The sequence below is a fragment of the Ostrinia furnacalis genome, unplaced genomic scaffold (genome assembly GCF_004193835.3).
Source record: "Ostrinia furnacalis isolate ACB-3 unplaced genomic scaffold, ASM419383v2 OfSCF2106, whole genome shotgun sequence".
NCBI lineage: Eukaryota > Metazoa > Arthropoda > Insecta > Lepidoptera > Crambidae > Ostrinia > Ostrinia furnacalis.
In genome coordinates, this window is record NW_021132345.1 from 759,702 (window position 1) to 780,893 (window position 21,192).

General features: G+C 39.1%; 1 protein-coding gene across 1 annotated transcript; it reads left to right on the forward strand.

Annotated features, from left to right (window-relative positions):
• The first annotated feature begins 207 nt into the window (after window positions 1-207).
• Window positions 208-20,316, forward strand: LOC114354684 (uncharacterized). The gene is made up of 20 exons (XM_028307194.1): window positions 208-613; window positions 1,746-1,897; window positions 2,291-2,477; window positions 5,879-6,124; window positions 6,364-6,492; window positions 6,577-6,706; window positions 7,566-7,705; window positions 9,188-9,342; window positions 9,835-10,019; window positions 10,470-10,633; window positions 11,135-11,360; window positions 11,624-11,735; window positions 13,360-13,476; window positions 13,940-14,051; window positions 16,934-17,064; window positions 17,624-17,731; window positions 17,941-18,071; window positions 18,189-18,249; window positions 18,851-19,078; window positions 20,157-20,316. Exons 1-20 carry the CDS (start codon window positions 208-210, stop codon window positions 20,244-20,246), a joined length of 3,210 nt encoding a protein of 1,069 aa, XP_028162995.1. The 3' UTR covers window positions 20,247-20,316.
• The last annotated feature ends 876 nt before the right edge of the window (window positions 20,317-21,192 follow it).

Sequence of the window (21,192 nt, forward strand, 5' to 3'; positions counted from 1 at the left end):
TTGATGTGAAAATCGCATCATAGTTCTCAGATTTCAAAATAAGTCTGCAATAAAATCTAACAACCTTTTTATATGCGCCACAGATAAAAAAAATTCAAAGCCATAAAAAGTAAAAAACTACAAAGAAGTCACGTTGACTTGAATGACATAGACGTCAACAATTGACGTTGTAACTGACTCGAACGTCATAATATTTATTTAATAAAAATGGAAAAGAAACGCACTCCATTCACATCAACTAGTCCTCAGCAAGGAAACAGCAAGTCGCCGACTTCTACTCAGTCTCCGAGCAAATCTCCCAAATCCCCAAACAGCACCAAGTCTCCTGACAAGTCTTCGACTAAGTCTCCAAGCAAGTCTCCTAAACCTTCAAAAAAAGCAAAAGCAGACTGCATAACGTCGCTTAGTTCTTCTGGAACTCAATATTTTAGGAGGGAAAGTCATGGGGACGCCTTTGAAAGGATTAATAGCGATCAATACGTGGGTATGTCGGAGTCAATGTCTGGGTCATCGTTAACTTTCAAGTGCGTCCATGGCCCTGAGGGAAAGCAGTACACCGATAAAGGACTGTTGAAAAGGAACCTCTTGAAAGAACTGGACCCTATTCCTGTTGGTTAGTACCGTTGCTAATCATTCTCCGTCATCACCAATCAACTAAATTTACCAAACCATTTATCCATTTGTCCATAGGAAATTAAAAACACAAGTATCAATTAAGTTTCGTATCAGTTTTCTTCGATCTTGCGGAACAGGATTAACCTGCACAGTTTTCTAAACATCAATACACATAGAAACTGTTGACCGTTAGGAAAAACATTGCCACTTTTTAGGACATTAACTAGATAATACTAACTTGCACACGCACTGTTACTGGCGACTGGAGGATAACTGGAGATCAACACTGAGCAGACTTGTGGGTTTTAAGAATAATGAAATTTGATTCGTCTAAGCTAAAGCCTGAAACCTTAGTAAAATTGGATCTTGATCCATATTATTTTCGACTGTTTCTACGTAATGTGAAGAAGCCACCGCCAGGTTTTGCGTAAATTATCACTGCGTCATGACGTATGTTTCGATTTATTGGGCACAAAATGTATTTTTCTGTAAATCCAAAAATACTGAGCTTGGATTTCTCGAACAGTTGAATACCTAACTTTTAAAAATTACTTTCTATATAGAAGTCAGCTGTCTATAGATGGTTTACCAAACAATTAATGCTTTGTCTAATTAACTAGGTCTTGTTTTAATGAAAGTTTGATATCATTTGGATCGATTGTCCTTCAATGAACGCCGCTTTCTTCGCCCACTCCACTTACCTTTTGATGAAGTGTGACAGAGTGTGCTCAATAAGGAGGTGCAATAAAACAGCGCTGGTCTAATAATTTCATCATCTGCATACAGAATTAGAAGGAAAGTTAAAGTCTGCGTTAATTAATTACTGATTCGGATTTAAATCTCATGTTGTGTTATTTTATTTCTGTTATGTGTAGGCATTTCACTTAGTACTAAATATACTGCTGCCTGTCTGTTTTTTTACGATTTTACGCCTAACTGCTACTGAACCAATTTTGGTATTAACTTTGAAGCTTGGGAAAGGACTTATGGTTACCATTTTGTGCAAGCAACGTGTCCCCTGATGGTTTCTTCAACATTAATATGTAAAACAGTTTGATTTAAATGGTCAACATTCTTGTATACGTTTACGAGCCATAGGTATATGTTTATGAGCTTCTTTCACTTTTCAGACCAGAAGTGGACAGAGCAATGCCCTCCAGCATACGGCTGGGACATAGCCAGGAAACTGGAGTTCCTGGTCACCGACCCTGTAGGGGTTGACCAAGCCTTCCGCCTGGACACCCATCTCCGGGATTTAGCGAGAGTCTCTTACTATGGATATGTATCCTTTTGAAAATTCCATATAAAATAAATATTGTACTCGATAATCCGTCAGGATTTGAACTAGTTAGAAATTAATGTTTGTGACGCGTTTGACTGGCGTTTGAGAAAAAGTAGCTTTTTGTCAGCTTTTACGTAAAGGCGCTTCAGCTTCGTTGTCATGAACTACTTAGGTACTTACCTGTCAAAACGATACCACGAAACCACGATACGGATTTGTCAAAAAGCTAATTTACGTTCGTCGTCCAATCGCTTAGTCGCAGTTGAATTTTTTTAGCGCAATCGGGGCCCTGCTCATCGACATGCATTGGCAATCAAATAGCTTATGTATGATTGCCTGCAGAAAACGTATACCTATTACCAATAGCAAAATATCTTCCTATAAAATATCCAGAAAATAGACTTATTAGGCAGCGTGTGCACAGTCGTGGATTACTTAGTGGAGACGTACCATAAGAAACCTCATCTAAAGGAACACTTGTTGAAGCTGCTCATCAACATGGAAAGGCCTGTACTCCTGAACGTAGCCTCCGATGTGATCAGTTACTTTGATACTTTGAGGTCTTATATTGGATTTTTGGGTGAGTCTTTATTAGATCCGTATTCTAGATCTAATCTACATCTGATACACCTCGTTCTTAAACTGTTAAATATTCATATAAATTGCGGGTCAATTTAAATTAATCATAGCCTAGAAATGTAGATATCTTCCACCATATCGGACAAATTTAACCAATCCTTTTTTTATGTTGAAATCCAAGGATGGTTTTAACGGCGAGAAAAATTCGAATAATTTCCGGGAATACACTAAAAACAGTCTAACAGCCTTTTTGACGCGGGCGAAGCCGCGGGCGAAAAGCTACTTAGTTCCTTTATAATTTTGAGTGTAGTTTTGGATTGCCTATCTAGTAAATATACCTAGTAGGTACTCGTATACTCGTAGTATGATGTCTAGTTTATTTGTAGAGCTGTTTAGAGCATTTTTGTAATGCGTTGATATTGAAGGCTTTATTATGGAGTTAGTACAATAATTATAGAGGTTTTCTAGTTATTATGTGCTATGGAGTTCGTTCGTACCTAGATCTTGTACTATTTATTTATAACGTACGTGATCTAATCCATATCTACCACAACGAGGGCAATGCCACTGACACTCGAGGGATTTTACTGCCATTATGAAGTCGTTATGGTTATGGACCAAACGCGTGCCTGACATGTCTGAATGCACTGTCCCACTTTTGATTGAGTTCGATTGTCTAACATGCTACTTATACAGGGTGTCCGAGAAACTAAATGGAAGGTTTCGGGAGATAGCTCATCCAGAGTTTTTTGAAATACACTAGGTATCTAATAGACCGAACGAACAATGTTCAAGTCACAGATTAGAATTTAGAATCTTAGAATTTAGCGAATACGCGACAACGTAAGTAGAGGTATAATTTTAAAGAGGTAAAACAGCCCTTAATTAATATCAATCAGACATCGCATTTGATTAACCTTTGGTTATCCAGGACCTAAAGACTTAGAGGCAAAAACAAAAACTATTTTCAGTTACTAAACAAAATTAGTACTTGTTTAATACAAATTCAACTGTTGCTCCAAAACCTACCAAAGCAAAGTCATATTATGTAAATGCTAGTTATTCTATATTTTAATAAACATTATTCACAGGCCGCTATGAATTTGTGAAAATATTATCTTAATCGAAAAACTGTTGTGTCATTGGACTTTATTAGCTGCAAATTGACTCCTTCTGTCGATAGACTTCTTATGTCATTAGAATTAATTGCTAAGTTACTTTGGAGTTATGTAAGCAACTTACAAGAAAGTGATATAGACTCGCTTTATATCTTCAAATGACATACGATATTATTAGTCATCAAATTGTTTTTAATAAACGAAATGTGAAAGCTATTAATTGATCCATGATTGGACATGAGGCCGTATAATAAAAATAAATAAATATCCTATTCATCTCGAAAAAAATACACGAATCACCAATAATTGACGTGACATATTTTATCAGCGAAAGAAATAGGGGTACTCGTACTAATGACTGTCTTAAGAGCGTTTACGTCTAGCGTGGCATGTCAAGTTTAGGTAATTTCGATGCTAGTTTTATTCACACTAAAATAATTATGACTGTGTGCGTGTTCTCACACTCTATAGTCAAACCAAAATACTTTGATCCACCATGACCCACTAGCTGCGGGGGCAGCTAGTGGGTTATGTGGGGTTCTTCCTACCAGAAGGTGGGTAGTCCCTACACCCACTAAAACCTGACTGTTTCTGCCATGATCCATATGAGTGATATGAGGGAACGCGGGACATCGCCATTGGCTGTTGCCTGTAGCATTCGTCCTTAGCCGCCACCAGACACCTCCATGTCTAGCGACCGAGGCCTGTTAAGAAGTGACAGTTGGAGACCATAAGCTGTCCTCTTGCGCCCAGGGTGTCGGCGGCGGATAACCGGAGTGTCGGCCTCTCGCTCCCCCTTTCCACTGCTGCTTTCTGTGAAAGAACACTTTCACAGAAAGTAAGCACACTATACCATAAGATTATTTGTCTCATCATATATTTTATACTAATGTAGATATTGTTCCCGAAAGCGAGCGGGTTCATTCCGTACCTGTACGCTTCATGCGTTCTCTAGCAAAAGCTGAAAATCAGTGTTCTGCCCTTTTGAGGGTAGTGTTTATACTGAGATCTTTGCTTTTTGCATCGCTGCGGCACACATCACTCTGACGCAGGGAACTATTTGAAACGCTAGTCATCTTTATTTTATGTTGTTTTGTCACTTCTGTTATGTTGCAACTGTTGAAATTATTACTAACCTGTGTAACAAAATACCAGTGGTGTCACCTAGTGTGTTTCTTGACTAACTAACTTTATTTCGATATTGAATTGAATTTCAATAGCAACTATACATAATATGTGTGTTAAAAGCATTAAAAAAGAAATTTTCTCAGATAACTATTTGCCCAAGGATCTATGCTATAGGATATAAATGTTTGTTAAATCGTTTTCACAGTATTTTTATAAAAATTTCAGCTTGTAAACTGACGCTAAAGTGGAAATTTACAAAACCTGTGTGGACTTATCTTGATAGAATTCTTAAATGCTAAACTAATCGCAATATTTTCTCAATTAACTATTTAGACGACGAAATTGCCTAACTATTTATGTCTATAACATATTTGTAGTATTACTGGTTAATGATTGTAACGAGTTGAAAAAGTACTGTTTTTGCGCCAAACGGCGTAAACGCTCTTAACACGAAATATCATTTATAAACATAAAATCACATTATTTTGCGATTTTAAATACACAAACAAAATTGCGCCTAAAAAGAAAGGCACCTGGATGCGAGCGGCGCAGGACCGGTCTTTGTGGAAATCCTTGGGGGAGGCCTTTGTCCAGCAGTAGACGTCTTTCGGCTGAAACGAACGAACGAATGAAACAATAATTTGTACCTAAGACGCGAGTAGTTAAGTACTTACTGTGTTCTGGTCGTTGGAATTAGGTTAGGAGGAAAACTAGCGGCACCATAGGTTCCTTTTCGACACTTAAGTGGGATAAAGAGTTGATGATAATGACGTTGATCTCCACATCATGAGTGCCTTACATAGAAATCATGTTTTAGTAGATGTTTACGTCACGCAACTTATTTTCGCTGTTAGACTTAGACCATGGCTCTACATTAGACATTAGCTTTACTTAAACACTTTTGTAATTCGTTTTATTATTTTACACATCTGATTTCTGAGTATTGACATGGTCCTTGCCCCTTGGTTCACCATGATTTTACCAACTTCGACTGCTGCACTGGTAAGGATAGGGACCTGGTAAACAGCAGACGTGTGCGTGGAGTGACGTGGTAATTTTATGGCACCAGCTGCTTACTAGAAGCCATACATACATATACATTGTTCTACTACAGCTAAGCGTTTACTGAAAGAATGCTTTTGGGTTAATCCTGCAGGGTATTTGCTTATGCGTTTAGAAGACGAAGATCTGTTTAGTCTGGTCAGCAATGCTCTGATCTGGCAGCTGTCTGTGCCTGACTGCATCCGAGGCCACGGCTGTGCTCATCTAAGGCACGTTCTGGCCGCTGCTCCGCCGGTTCTTTACCAAACCACGGTGAGGATGCTGGCAGTAGCCAACGCGCACAGATTCCCCACTTTCTTGGAAATTGCTTTGCTCCTCGCTTGTGACTCAGTGGATAACTGTGAGTAGATAATAAATTATTGTTACAATTAATTTGACACTAACAGCATAACAAAAAGTAACCAACAATTTCCAATGTGCCAACACGTGGACAATAGGGACATACATCAATAACAGACTTCATTTTAGACAGCACAGTCTCTAATTATTTTGTAATATTTTAATAAAATATCAAAGAATCTTTATTGACAGCGCAATCATACACTAATTATTACGACAAAATATATGTTTCGTTCTCAGGCATCGAAATGATGAAGGAGAATATAATAGAAAACATATTTTACCGCTTTAACCCGTACTTTCCTGAACGAGAATTGCCAATATACGATGTTAATCCAGCAGATCCTCAGGATATGAATGTAAAACTGGGTTAGTATCTAGAGGGGTAATTTCATCCAATTCCTTACCTCAAATCCGTAGGAATTTTACATCAAGCATAGCGCTTTGTTTCAGGTGATAGCACTGTTAATATAAGCACAACCCTTTCTTTACTCTTGGTGCTAGTTAAGACGACGAGGGAATATGTAGAACAGAACCCAGCCTACAGAAAGATTCTTCCATGTCCAGATATTTACAGTCAAAGGTACGTAGTTACTTTAATACCCAAATGTTTTTTTTTTTATATAAATATCCTTGGACATTATACACTGCGCTTCTAGTCCCAAACTAAGCAAAGCTTGTACTATGGGTACTAGACAACGGATATAAACATACTTGAATACTTTTTTTTTGTAAATACATACTTATTATACATAGAAAACGCCCAGTCCAATACAAACAAATATGTTCATGCACACAAATGTTTGTACTGTGCGGGAATCGAACCCGCAACCTCCGGAATAGTAGTCCGTTTCGAACCACTACACCAAACGGCCGACTACACCGTTTTACCCGATAACGTAGTTCTATCTTTACTTTTCTCCACATAGAGTAGAAATCAAGATATTGTATTTGAAAGTAAGAAAGAAATATATTTATTTGATGCAAGTACATCCTTTGTATTAATATCAATTTGTCATGTTACTTTGTTATACTGAAATGATCACCTGTTTTAAAGGCCAATACATTATTGATTAGATATACCAATTAATGGGCTCTAGGTGTTTCTTTACGAGATCGAACTAGAAATGAGGAGATCCGAAAAAGAACTAAGGTCGCTGACATAGCCCAACAGATTAGCAAGCTGCAATGGGCAGAGCATATAGTACGCAGAACTGACGGTCGATGGGGCAGCAAGGTTCTGGAATGGAGGCCACGTACCGGAAAGGGCGTAGGACGTCCACCCACAAGGTGGACCGACGATCTCATAAAGGTAGCGGAAAGTTGCTGGATGCAGGCCGCCACCAACCGGCCATTGTGGAAATCATTGGGGGAGGCCTATGTTCAGCTATGGCTGAAATGATGATGATGATGATACCAATTATTAACTTATTTTTATTAAGATGTTTTATCTGGGCGTATCGCTACGAGTGCCGCGCGCGGGAGCATCAGAGTGAGAGGACCACACTGACGGTGTTCGCTGCCGTTCTTCTTGACATCTTTAGAGAACGCCTGAATGCATTCTCCATGATTCTTATGGGAGGTAAAATCATTAGTAACTGGGTAAATGTTTACTTACTTACTTACAATTTCATGATAATTAATTACTGGCTCTCATGCGTTAAGGGTTTTAGATATTTCTCCGGAAATGCTAAACCTACTGATTGGACTTCATTTGTAGTTCATCTGTAGATCCTAATTCCTAACTGTAGGTATTTAATTTTTAGTTAAATTATGGTCGTAATGTTCTGTAACTAGTTAGATATTGTTATTTTATCAATTTAGGAAAAAATCACGTAAAATTTAAGAAGAGTCTAAAAATCAGATACTAGTTAGTTATTTGTAGACAGATGATAATCTACTACAACGTTCCTCGTTGTAGATGTTTAATTGTAAAATATGTTCCTGTCATTGTGTTAGCGTCATGATGAACGTGTACAATTATTCTTATCTCCCAACACTACAAACGTTGTCTTTAACACAGTTTTCATCAGTACTTATACTTTCGAATGGTGCTAATTTGTTGCGTCAACTGTCTTGGATGATCACTTTACATAAATGCCATTTGCTTAGGCAATCGAAGTAGGGACGAATTTTGCTTACTTTCCATAACTAGACTAAGAGCTGGTGAACGCCAGACCTACGTCATTTTATAAAAGCTGAAAGTTTGTCAGCGTATGCTTCCAATATAAGTAGGATAGAATGTTGGTGAATCATGAAGTTTGGGTCATCGTGGCTTTGGCAGCAATCCAAAAAAAACTGTCTGGCAAGGTGTTGGAACTGTAAAAACTGTCTGGCTTATGTGGAAACAGGGGTGACCCCTCCGGTGCCGCTCCCATACCTCAGGCACTGGCCGAGGTAAGGGCTAGACCTAGTTCTTAGATTAATAAAACCTAGATGGATAGTCTTCATACAAACGCTTCGTCAAGAGTGAGGCAAAAATCTTATGTCATTAGTGTCAATTTTGTTGGGGAGTGTAGACAGTGAAGGCGATTTTCCCGAAAGTAGGGAAATTTTTAATACGTTTTTAATTATTTTATAACTAACAAAAACAAAACGCATCATGTACTTACTTATTTATTGAATTCAAAGTACCGACCTAATTACAATAAGATAAATCGACTGAAAATTCTCGATTTCATAAAAAAGGAAGTGTATTTGTGCGGCGAACAATTGGGAAATAAATTTTCTTGTTACTGGTATCATTCCCGTATTTAATTTTTGAAAGCCAAATTCAAGCAAAATACGCGTCGAATCGTAGTACTTACTTATGAAATGTAACACTGGTCACTTTCTTTAGTTTTTCTGATGTATTTAGACACCCTTTCACAGCACAAACCGTCTTAATTAATTAAAAGTCGTCGGACGTGTTTACCAATTTTTCACTTTGACAGTTCATGTGACGTTTACGAGTAAGCCATTCTGGCTTACTAAAATCTGCCTCACCTTTCGTGCACTGACTATCTATCTAGGTTTTATTAATCTAAGACCTAGTTACATATTTTCTATTTTTACTGCAAACCAGATGTAATGTCGCTGTCCGTATTGACCGAGCTCCCGCCCAGGCCGGACTGGATCCAGACGGTCAACTTCAACACCAGTCAGCAGGACGTCCAGTTCAAGAAGATCCTTATCAACCTATGCGTGAACTTTATCAAAATTTTCCCAAGCAATATTTATGTAAGTCCATCATGGGACTGGTTGTTATGATCTCACTAAGGTCGTCTTTCTTCTATCATTCAAGACTTTACATAGTTTGTTGTGTTAAATTCTTACAACTCACGAAGGCGAGAGCTTTACTTGTATGTGTACGTGTACGTACATGCACATCACATAACGTGGTGTAATGTCTAGTCTATCAAATCTTTTGAAAAAGAAACAGAGCGAGCCACCACACATGTACCTAAAGGTCACTCACCTTCGTGAATTGCAACAACTATTTCTTATTTTGAGCTGAAACTTTCCTGTTCTGTGCTTTTGTGAAATTTGATGATCCAAATTAGTAGAGTTCAATTAGATAGCCCTCTTTCATGTAGTTTATAAAGAACATGATCATCTTTTTCAGGTTGTTAAAAGAGTTCAGACTCCAGTACTCCAGAATTGTCAATAAATAAGTTTTTTTTGGGTCAATCTTTCTAATCGCCAAAACTAAACATTATTCGAATATTCTAGATGGTGGAATCCCGACTCTGGCTCATGGGTCTAATGTACCTGATAGACCCTGGACTCTGCTACCTCAGGGCGAGGTGGTCCCCTGCCCTCTTTGCGGAGTTACGGAAAACTGCCCTCCAGGCGTTGGTGTGTGTGTTGCCATACACACCTACAAAACTAGCAGGGGATTACGGTTTAACCAGGAGGTAATAGTAGGTTAAGATATTTAGAATTTATCTTTACATCAGGCAGGATAAGGAAAATTTTAAAAGATTCTACAGGTATTATTAATAAGTTTTCATCTAAAACGTCAACCTCTAAAAATTACTTAAATTAGTATACAGACTTAAACGGGGGCAAGATTCCTTTTTGATACAACCTACTTATGTTATCCGTCTAGAAATTGTCTATCGTCAGTTTTCTAAAAAAAGACTGTCTGTAAACTAAGCAATTTCCTAGTTTTTCGCTAAAAATTAGCTCGGAATTGCCTTGAGCGCAGCAGGGATCGTGGCGTCGCTTCGTGGGTTCGATTCCCAATCGCGGAACTTTCTAAATTATTACCGGTATCTGAAAGCTTTGAAATAAGGGAAATAAGTAGTTAAATTGAAAATTGTCTGGCTGACACAAATCTGGCTAAATAGGCCCATTTCCCAAAGGGTGATGTGGTACATCGAGTGGTATTCCGAGAGTCCGTACGAGCTGCCGGTGCTGTATTGGTGCGTCCGACTGCTGCACGTCATCATCAGCAACAGAGACCCGGCAGACCAGAGAACCTCTCTGCGGGACCTCTTCGATACTCACGGGGTTATAATTATCATACGTAATATTATTCTTCTGTGTTTTCAAGTATTAAGTCACAATCACTCATTTATTAGTAGTAAAACAATACTTATAATAATGCGTATTATAGTCATCCCATCTCAGAACTATGTATTTGGCTATTTGTATGGATATTGTAGATGCTAGTCTCGCTAGTTACGACACTGATTCAGGTTTAAGAATTTTATGTCTTAATTCTTACATCATAATTTTTAAGATATTAATACCTACACGTTATAACTTGTGTAATGATATAAGTAGGGCATGTGGGATGTATGTGATTGGCGGATGCTATTCAATTATACTCTTCGTTGCTCATATGTGACCACGCCATCATACTATGGTTCTATGGGCAAGTCCCCCTCATTCACCCGAGCCCTGTTATAATGTGGAAACACCCTTATTCGATGGACTTGTCCTTAAGGTACGGTAGTTAGGAAATCCATTGCAATCAGACATAAAAGCACGTCGCTATCCACTAGAAAAGGCGTTTAATTTCCAGATCTCTGCTACACGCTGCTGGAGTGCAAGACGCCTCCTGTGGAAAAGAGCCAGCTGATCATCGCTCTCTGTCTGCGCCTGCTCACACACGCGGTGGACGTGAACAAGCGACTGACGTGCTGCGTGTACCCCAGCATCAAGTGGCCTCACGCCATCAACGCCCTCATCAAGAAGATGCTGGACTCTGTTCTGTTCTCGCTTGACAAGCACTTCATTGTGAATGATAGGTTCGCAATTTGATTAACGGGTTTTAATTAAGTAATTTCCTTAAGACACCAAAATGGACTGTTTCTTAAAAATCGGATGCGCACTTTCTAGCAAGCAGGTCTATACTGGAAACTCAGCATCAAATCGGGCTCTGAAGTCGATCCTCAACTTCAAAAACCTCCTATGTTCTTCGGATTAATTTCGTTGTTGGTCCATTGACAGTTTAAATTATCCTGGGACAAACTGGGTCTTTACTGGATAGGTTTTTAATTCACTGTTACAGATGGCTGGTTGCGTTGTTAAACCTCATCTGGGAAGGAATTATTTGGAGATCCGACTACAGGGCCATATTCATATCAAACAACGGGATTTACAAACTTTTAGACTTGATTTCTGTGAGTATTGTTTTTAATAAAAACTTTTTATTGGCTTGTACTTTATCCCCCGACATGACGCGCATCCAAATGAGCCTACAATCTTCGGAGTTTGTTAATTTATTCAAGAATCTAAATATTGGGAGTGTTTGGACGTTTATCATCAAATATTACTCTGTCCTCTAGTAAGATGGCTTAAAAAGTAAAAAAATAATAAAATTATCTTCAAAGACCATCAATACAAATAACTCCTTATAAGAAGCTTAAGCCTGACGCAAATGTTATAATCTATCTACATTTATCAATTACCGAGACCCATAATGTCACTGTTACAAATAACAATGTAAGTATAATTTGAATAGCTGTGTCCACAACCGGTAGGTATTACTTTCACTTAGCGTTGTAAAATGGGACAATAGAAACAATGTTCATCGATAAATTCATAGTAGATTCTGTACGCGGTAATAATATTGGGGACTTAGGTAATGTCAAAGTTATTTATAGCACTGCAGTTAAACTGAGTAGATTCCTGTGATGTTTTTGTAACGTCAAACTCACCAAGACTTGAAATGCTGTGAACAAGTTCAAATGATAGCTCGACTCTACACAACTAAGTAAATAAGAACTTGTTAGTTAGTCTTAGTAGTCGCTGTGTAAATCCTTGGGAGAGATCCATTTTTCAGCCAAATGACGTCCACGGCTGGACAGTGGACGCTCTTTGGTTGAAACGAACGATAAGCTCGTTCGTTCAGGATTTAAATAAGATCAAGACGTGGGTATTGACTATGTAGATAGGCACCAGCTTGCTGCCTGAAAACGAAAATAAATGGGAAATTTCACGTCAAGCGGACAACCAAAAGTCCTAAGTCCATGGTGTCCGCTTCACGTGAAACGCCCTAAATTAAATGTAAAGCAGTAAAGCTGTAGGTAGACGATTAACTTGGATCACGGAATTTTGTATTCTATGATCCAATTCTCTTAATCAATTGAGAAAAGGCCCGCAGCATCGGACGCCATCGTGACTTCCTCCTTCGACTGTTCAATTGGATTAATGTCCCTAGTTAAATTCGTTCTACTGTCCATCTTTGTTTATCCGTGACCGAGCCGTATTTATTTTACCCGTTATTGTATCGTTCAGTTTTCTAACGTCGTAAATTATTATTATTTACTGCCGGACTTTTTCCGTATTTGTGTGAACAGATCGTGTAAAAACGTTAATTATTTTTTGTTTCGCACAGTGCAATCCATTTAATAATGTCGTTGTTAATGCACCAAATTGTGTATTATAGTTTAACAGTTAGCATTAACAGTAGGCTACTTACATCAGTAAAGTAGGTACGAGGCAAATTAATCATCTTAGAAACGCATTGACGTGTTGCTTGTAGGTAAAGTCGACTGCACATGCGAGTATTTGGTACCTACTATACGATTACGAGTTGTTTGTTCATGGTTGAGGTACGATTTTGTAGCAATATCGTACCTATTAGGTACATCTAAATAATAAATAATAAGATCCCACACTGCTAGCTTGATGTGCCAGTGTTAAGTGTGATTTGTTTTCAAATGCCACACTGCTAGTGTCAAGTGTGCTCTGTTTACTTCGCAGTTCGCACGCGATCTACGTACGCCTCATTAAACTTTCCAGATGACAAGGGCTCCAGTCCAGTGCATCGCGTTGGCGATGTTATGCGACGTAGCATGCGCGGGCGACGCGGTTGGCCAGCTCGTGTCTTGGCGAGCCACCATGGGCGCTAGTCATGCCGTGAGTATGTTAGGAACCCATAGAATAGCCTTCTGAAAGGATACCAATGAGAGGAAAGTAGAGTCACTTGCGTATTACCTTTATCTTAGATTATTTTCACCGTAAAAATGTCAACCATTTTGCACTGGTCCAGTCTTTATACTAGTATCCTTGCTCATCATCCGGGCCGTTTCAGAAAAAAAGAGCAATTGATTGACAAATCTCTAAAATAATACCGTAATCGTAAGTAGATAAATTACCTACTGCGACTCCTGGATCGCACACATCGCGATTAACATTCGGGCGACAGCGGAGCGAAGTCTAGCGACTAAACTATGCAAAAGAACACCTAAGTACTACACAGTAAGTATACTTACGCGAATACTTGGCTACAAACATAGCGATATAGCGTGAATCTTCGGGTTATCGTGATGTGTGTGACCCAGGGATAAGAAAAACCTTTTGATAATCATTACTTTGACAGAATCCGATGACGGTAAAGCGAGGGGCGACGATCGCTACCCTGCTGGCTGCCATATTTAGAGACGAATGCCACCGGACCGGTGTCCGTCTAAATGAAAATGGAATAATACAAGGTTAGTTACCATATTAGTACGCCGCCTAATAGAGACATGACGGCCATTTAGATGTTTTCGATCTTCAGAATCTGTCGAGTTTTAAGTTCAAGGACCTTGTAATAAATAACTACCTACTTATGGTACTTAGTATTTTACAAATATGTACTTAATTAGTTAAATAAAAGTAAAACTAGGCCGAAAAGTGTGTTGCCCCTTCGGAAGAAGCTGTCGGGGCTTAATTATACGTACATACATATTTATTTCTATGTAATTCCTACCATTTATTTAAAATGGATACCTATCTGTTTAGGTCTACCGTACTTTCACCCTAGGGGTTTGGCGCAAAACAAAAAAAAAACATTAATTTCACACCTCTACATAGTAGCAATATCGATAAACGACATACCTACATTCGACAAGTCAATGTTAACCCTTTCAGCACAGTAGTTATTTTTAGTTGGTTACTAGACAGTTTGCTCAATTTAAATATATTTTTGTTGAGCCAAAGTTGCCCCCTAGAGCTAAAGTAAATCGCAATTTATTAAATATACTAGCTTTGGTCGCCCGCTACGCGGGCTACAAAAGCTAGATCTGCGATGCTGGCCGCTCCGGGCTTCGCCCTACGCGGCGCTCGGCCTGCGGCCTCGCATTCGGAGCTCGGCCTTCGGCCTCGCAAAAATTACACGGGGCTAGTTTTTGTTTGTCGCGGTGCTCTTGTGCTTTTTTGACGCAACACAAGTAAATCTATGGGTACTGTGGGGATTTGAACCATCGCTCGGCCTTCGGCCTCGCCTTTCTGTCTGTCACTGGGCTCTAGTCCTTTTTTGACGCATTAAAAATAAATCTATGGCGGCTCTCGGGCTTTAAACTATCGCTCGGCCTTCGGCCTCGCCTTTTTCTACGTTAGCTAAGCCCCCCTGCATACAATTTGTATGGAGAATTTAGTCCCTTTAGGTAAACGGGTGAACGCTTGACGGCCATCTTGGATTTCCAAAATTTTGCATTTTTCCCTTAATCTGGACCATTTTCCGCGCCGAACCCCATTTTTACTTTTTTTCTAACTTAACCCAATCCCGTGAAACAATTCCTTAAAACCACCCATGTCCCAAAATTTTGAGTTTCCGTAACTCCCAGTGTTGCCAGGTCATCGAGCTAAAAATGGTCAAATGTCATTAGTTTGACCTATTTGCAGGAGGCGTCATCCAAATTTCTGACCGAAAGTCGTTATTTCTATTTTTTACATTTTTGGACCAAATCTCCCAAAGTATGGCAACACTGGAAATTTTAGTTTTCCAAAACGATACTTCTTGACAAACTACGTAATCGCTCCATACAACCCGACTTTCCCAAATGTTGCCAACTGCCCGAAAAATGCATTTGAAAAATCAGAAATCTGAAACTTTTTACAAAATGGCCGCCCGCTCAGCCGCCATCTTGATTTTCCATGATTTCGGATTTTTCCCATAGTCTGGGTCGTATAACCGACCAAACCCCATTTTCAGATTTTCCCTGCTATATCTCCTTCTGTCCGTCCTTAACTTTAAAGACACCCATGTCGAAAAAAATACTTTTCCCCATAGCTCTCAGTGTTGCCAGGTGATCGAGATGAAAATGGTCAAATGTCATTTGCACGACCCCTTTGCAGGAGGCGTCGTCCAAATTTTTGACCGGAAGTCGTTATTTCTACTTTCGACATTTTTGGACCAAATCTCCTAAGGTATGGCAACACTGGAGAAATTTCTTCACCCAAGCGAAACCCCTTGACAAGACACACAACCGCCTCATACAACTCGACTTTCCAAAATGTTGCCATGTCTCCGAAAAATGAATTTCAAAAATTCGAAAATTTTCAACTTTTTACAAAATGGCCGCACACGCCGCCGCCATCTTGATTTTCTGACATTTCGGATTTTTCCCATAATCTGGGTCGTATATCCGACCAAACGTCATTTTTATTTTTTTTCTGCCATTATTCTTTCTGTCCGTCACTAACTTTAAAGACACCCATGTCGCAAAAAAAACTTTTCCCCGTAACTTTCAGTGTTGCCAGACTTTTTTCATAAAAATGGTGAAATGTCATTCGGGTCTCCAAATGTCACCAGACTGCATTCCAAGTTTATGGAATTTTTGGAAATTTCCATTTTCTACTATCCGGGGCCGTGGTGGAAAATTTTCTTCCAAAATGGTAGTTTTTTCCGATTCATGGCAACACTCAAGAAACAGACCAACAATCGCCTGGAACATTGGACCCCACTCCGGTGTCGCCATCTGCCGGAAAATTGGTACCAAAGTTTGAGAATTTTTTGATCGCAACAAAATGGCCGACGGCTCAGCCGCCATCTTGTTTTTTGATAATCTGTAAATGTGGCTCTTAAGAAGACTATACATGTCACAAATACCTAAAAGAAATTTTCAAAAACAATTGCGCATCTCGGAGTGACACCTCCCTAAAAACACCCCGAAATCGCATTTTCAATCCAAGATGGCGGCGCGGCCATTTTGTTTTTCCGTTTTTTTCTCAATTTTTTTAACACATCTTAGCAACCTCAACAAACTCCCAAAAAAGAAAAAATTCAGGATGAAAAACAAAAAAGTTGTTGTCTTAAAAAATGCCGCCATTTTGTTTTTTGGTTCAAAAAATGTAGTAAAGCTGGCAGTCGAAAAATCTAGTTTAAAACAAACACCAAAAATTTTACCCCTCTCCCCTCTAAATACCCCAAAAATACCCCTGATCAGTCAGTCAGTGAGTGAGTCAGTGGTAATCGAGCTTTATATAATATAGATTTTTGTTGTGCCAAAGTTATCCTCTAGAGCTAAAGTAAATCGCATGTACGGATAATTACGTACCAATTTTGGAAAGAAGTGAAGTTCTTAGTTCTGACAAAAGGATATCCCGGCAGATCTGGACTATCCATTGATGTCAGCGGACGTGAAGAGTGCAATGTTCGGGCCCGACTTCAAACATGGCAAGAGCAAACGAACCGTAATGTGCTATGCAGCTGCTGACTTGGCCGGTTCACGCTTGTCTAAGGTTTCCTATTAATTTTGTACAGCATTATTATAAGGAGATTGAGAGGTTGGGCCGTACCCCAGCCCCAGTATGTTCTAGTCGGAAAAGTAATATGTAGAATAAAATAGGTGTAGGGGATCTTTGTTAGTTTTACAGGACAATCGAGTCGAACTTAGCCGCTTGATTGGGCCATTGTGCGCGATTTTTTATTTATTTACCTACTCCAAACAACCCAGTTCCCCTCAGAAATCAAGCAGCCAATCTAGGCCGCTACATGCCTCCTGCAGCAACCCTGGTGATTGGTGAACTTGAGCCCGTTGTGCTGCTACACTTCTGCACTCCATGAGCACGTGCTGCGGCGTTTCTTCTGCCTCCATGCATCCTCTGCACAGTGGGCTGTCTGTTACACCTATGGTGTAGGTGTAGGGGACCACCCACTACTTGACTTAAGGCTTAAAAGGTCTTATAACCCCTAGATGGGGCAGAGGGCATCCACAATTGTCCTCCATCGCGTTCGGTAATACCAACTAGGTAATGCAATATTGAAATTTTAAATATTTGGTGTTATTATTGTTTACAGACATTTGCGCTATTACACATGCTGTCAGTGGATTTAGATTACATAGTTTCATTGGCGGACGAAGCTTATAATATGTACAAAAATATCAAACTGGCGCCAGAAGACGAGGTATGATTAAAATTTATAAGTGCAACGTGAGTGGCAATAATCTTTATAATCCACTTAAATTCACTTAAACTTAATCTACTCACAGTCCACAGATTAAGAAGGCACGGTGCCAAGTTTCTTTAGAACTGTCCATAAATACCTAATAACGACTTTATGGGTCCAAATAATATTTTACAAAATGTATGGATCAAATTAATATTAATTTTCAGGCAGTGCTAACGTTATGCTCCCACTACTTCACCGTAAAGCTCAACGAGGTATGGCAGGAGACTCAGATCCAATGCCCGAACTTGCTGCCTCAAGACCATGACGTTCTGGCTGAGTTTCTTCACATTGGGAAGTGAGTTAAACCTTTAAGCTAAAGAACTTAAAGTTCGAATACCTAATACCTACTCTCATAAGCAAACTTGACGTAAAACTTTTAAGAAATGGTCAATATATTTTATTGTTATTTCAGAGGTTGGGCAAAGGAAATTAAACTCCAACAGGAAGATTTAATAGAAAAAGATAGAAAGAAGGTAATATACCTATTAAACGTAACAGTATTTTTTAAAGTTATGACGCTGTAACACAGACGACAGCATATCTAGGTAAACACTGTGGTATCCAGCTTTATTAATTAAGTACGATTTTGCAATAAAAATCTGCATATTATTATAGCCCAATAGGTTTTTATCTGTAACTACGACCGCCTGCGACTTCGTACGCGTGGATCCCGTTTTACCCCCTTAGGGGTGGAATTTTGCAAAATCCCCTATGCAAAATTAGAGTCAGCCAATCAGTGACCTTTCGTATTTATAGATATACAGGGTGTTAGGTAAATGGGTATATGAGCCGACACTAGCCCATGTTAACATGGTCATATAAATGGTATGAAGAATTCTGACTTCAATCAGAAATTTGATATCATCATTTTAATTTTTTTAATTTTCATACAAAATAAATTTTATAAAATCCGATTTGTATGAAAATTAAAATAATTAAAATGAAGATATCAATTTTCTGACTTCACCATACCATTTATATGACCATGTTAACATGGGCTAGTGTCGGCTCATATACCCATTTACCTAACACCCTGTAGATGACAAAGATCCACACAAATATTTATCACCCCAGGAGTTCGAAGAAGAGTGTTCGCTCTACGCGTTCCTAGCGCGCGTGCGCCTGAACATAGCTTTAGACGCGCTGCGCGAGGTGCGGTGCGTTGCGCGCTCAGCGGATCGCTCGCGAATGACGCACGCGCTGATCCACGACGCGGTACTGGCGCACCACCGCCGCTCCGTCTTCTCCAGGAGGCTGGACGCTCCCGTCTTGAGGACTTACGGACCGTCTTTGGATGACCAGGTATAGTCTTCAGATATTTATTTTAATCAGGAAAATGCAAAACTACGTTACTTTCGAAAACACCTTTTTCGAACTCCTATATTCTTCCGATTTTTGTTGCGGGATCCGAGATATCCCCGGGAGTACTCAACCTTCACTGGTTAGGTTTCATTGGCGGCCAATCAGGCCGAGCTGTAGATCCTGGCTATTCAGGAGTTGCAGTGGTAGACAATTGTAATAAGTCCCGTTCGCGCGAATGACGCACGCGCTGATCCACGACGCTGTTCTGGCTCACCACCGTCGCTCCGTCTTCTCTAGAAGGTTGGACGCTCCCGTCTTGAGGACTTACGGAGTCTTTGGATGACCAGGAAAAATTGTCAGGAGAATACACAAACTGTGTTATTTTCGAAAAAACTTTTTTCGATCTATGTTTTTCTGATTAAATTCGTTGCGGTTTCCAAGACTGCTATGATATCCACCGGGACATTTTACTATGCTTACGATACGATAGTTACGATAGCAAACGCGACAGTTGTTTTTAAACATATTAGATAGATACTCATTATACTAGTACTATCACAAAAGCATAATGTGCCACTATTAAGCAATGTGTCGAAACATTGCTAATAAGCATGACATTTGTGAGCATGTGTGTGCAACTACCTATATGTGGTGCACTGCGCTGTCAAAAAGTAATTAACAATCAAACAAACGTTTTTGAACCACCAGTTGGCGCTACTGGCAAGTAATGAATTTGTTTAGTCGGTCATGCTATTTCATTTAGAGTAGGCACACACCGTTGATTTTTCTTCGGCCGATAGTTTAGTCGGGCAGTTGATCAGTATGGGCATGTATGGGAGTGCGCACACTACGCCGATTCGATTTGGCCGATTCTTCATACAAATTAAAATCGGGCACAACTATCGGTCAACTAAAAATCAACGGTGTGCGCCTACTCTTAGGGCTGATTTTTCAATCGTCAAATATCTTTTTAACTGAAGAATAAACTTGTCAGTTTGACATATTTTCCAAACTTATTCTTCAGTTAGTTATCCTATGATTGAAAAATCAGCCCCTAAACAAATAATGTTTATTTCAGAACATAACAGGGCAGTACGTTAAAGTTTACAGCATACTGCCAAAAGACAAGCCCAAGCCGAGGGAGGACAATATGTCATCGACGTCATAATTTTCTTCTTATTTAATAGCATACTTAATAAATGTAATAATAAAACATTTAATTTCTTTAGTAGTGTTTATTTGTAATCCCCACTTTAAATACATAAATTAATTTTAACTCCGTCTATATTAAATTCATTATACATGAAATATTATTGTTATTGAGTTTGGGGTCGATTAACATTGCAGTAGAAACTAGGTACCCAACTTATTTGTACGTTTACCCGATGATATAGCAAACCATGACAGAGTGATAAGTTATGTATTTGGAGAAATTTGAATAGGCTGAACAATTAGGTTCTGGAATATTCTAGAATAAAAATTACAGGGACAACACTAAGTAGGTGTCATGCCATGGCCACGTAACCAACAGGCTACAAAGATATAGATGACCCACGCTGAACTGTCCCGCCAAACTCAATGACAGAGGGGCGCTACCATCGTTCAACTATATGGTTTCCAACATGGCAAAAATCTGAACCAGCGATCCGGTATTGACGGTGGCGCCCCACTGTCAATGTCATCGACAGGACAGTCCAGTATTTTGGAACTATATACACATATAAAACCCATTCCGCATTTAGATATGGCTTTAAAATCTAGAAAAGTCACACATAACAAAGAATATGATTAAAATGGGAATTTATTGCTTGAGTATCTATCTTATAAATTACAATGAAATCGAATTGTTTGTATGCACGAAATATAAATACAATTATGACAATTTAAAACGGTGAATTATGAAATGCGTTTACAATTTATTGTGATTCCACTTAAAATAAATCTATATTGGAATGGGTTCAGTATAAAAGGCGATAGTTTAAAGTACAGTCTACTATTACAGCTATAGACACGGTATCAATTTACCTGATTATTTATTTACATGATATTAAGATGGCGGATTCTCCGCACTTATTCTACGAAATACGAGTAGTACGTACAATCGTTTGCTTTTC

Bases quoted from the DNA above. Each gene is read 5' to 3' on its own strand.
- LOC114354684 (XM_028307194.1), top strand. From the start codon at position 208: ATGGAAAAGAAACGCACTCCATTCACATCAACTAGTCCTCAGCAAGGA. The intron at 17,065-17,623 runs GTTTCCTATTAA...TATTGTTTACAG, and splicing joins CCGGTTCACGCTTGTCTAAG to ACATTTGCGCTATTACACAT. The intron at 19,079-20,156 runs GTATAGTCTTCA...TGTTTATTTCAG, and splicing joins GACCGTCTTTGGATGACCAG to AACATAACAGGGCAGTACGT.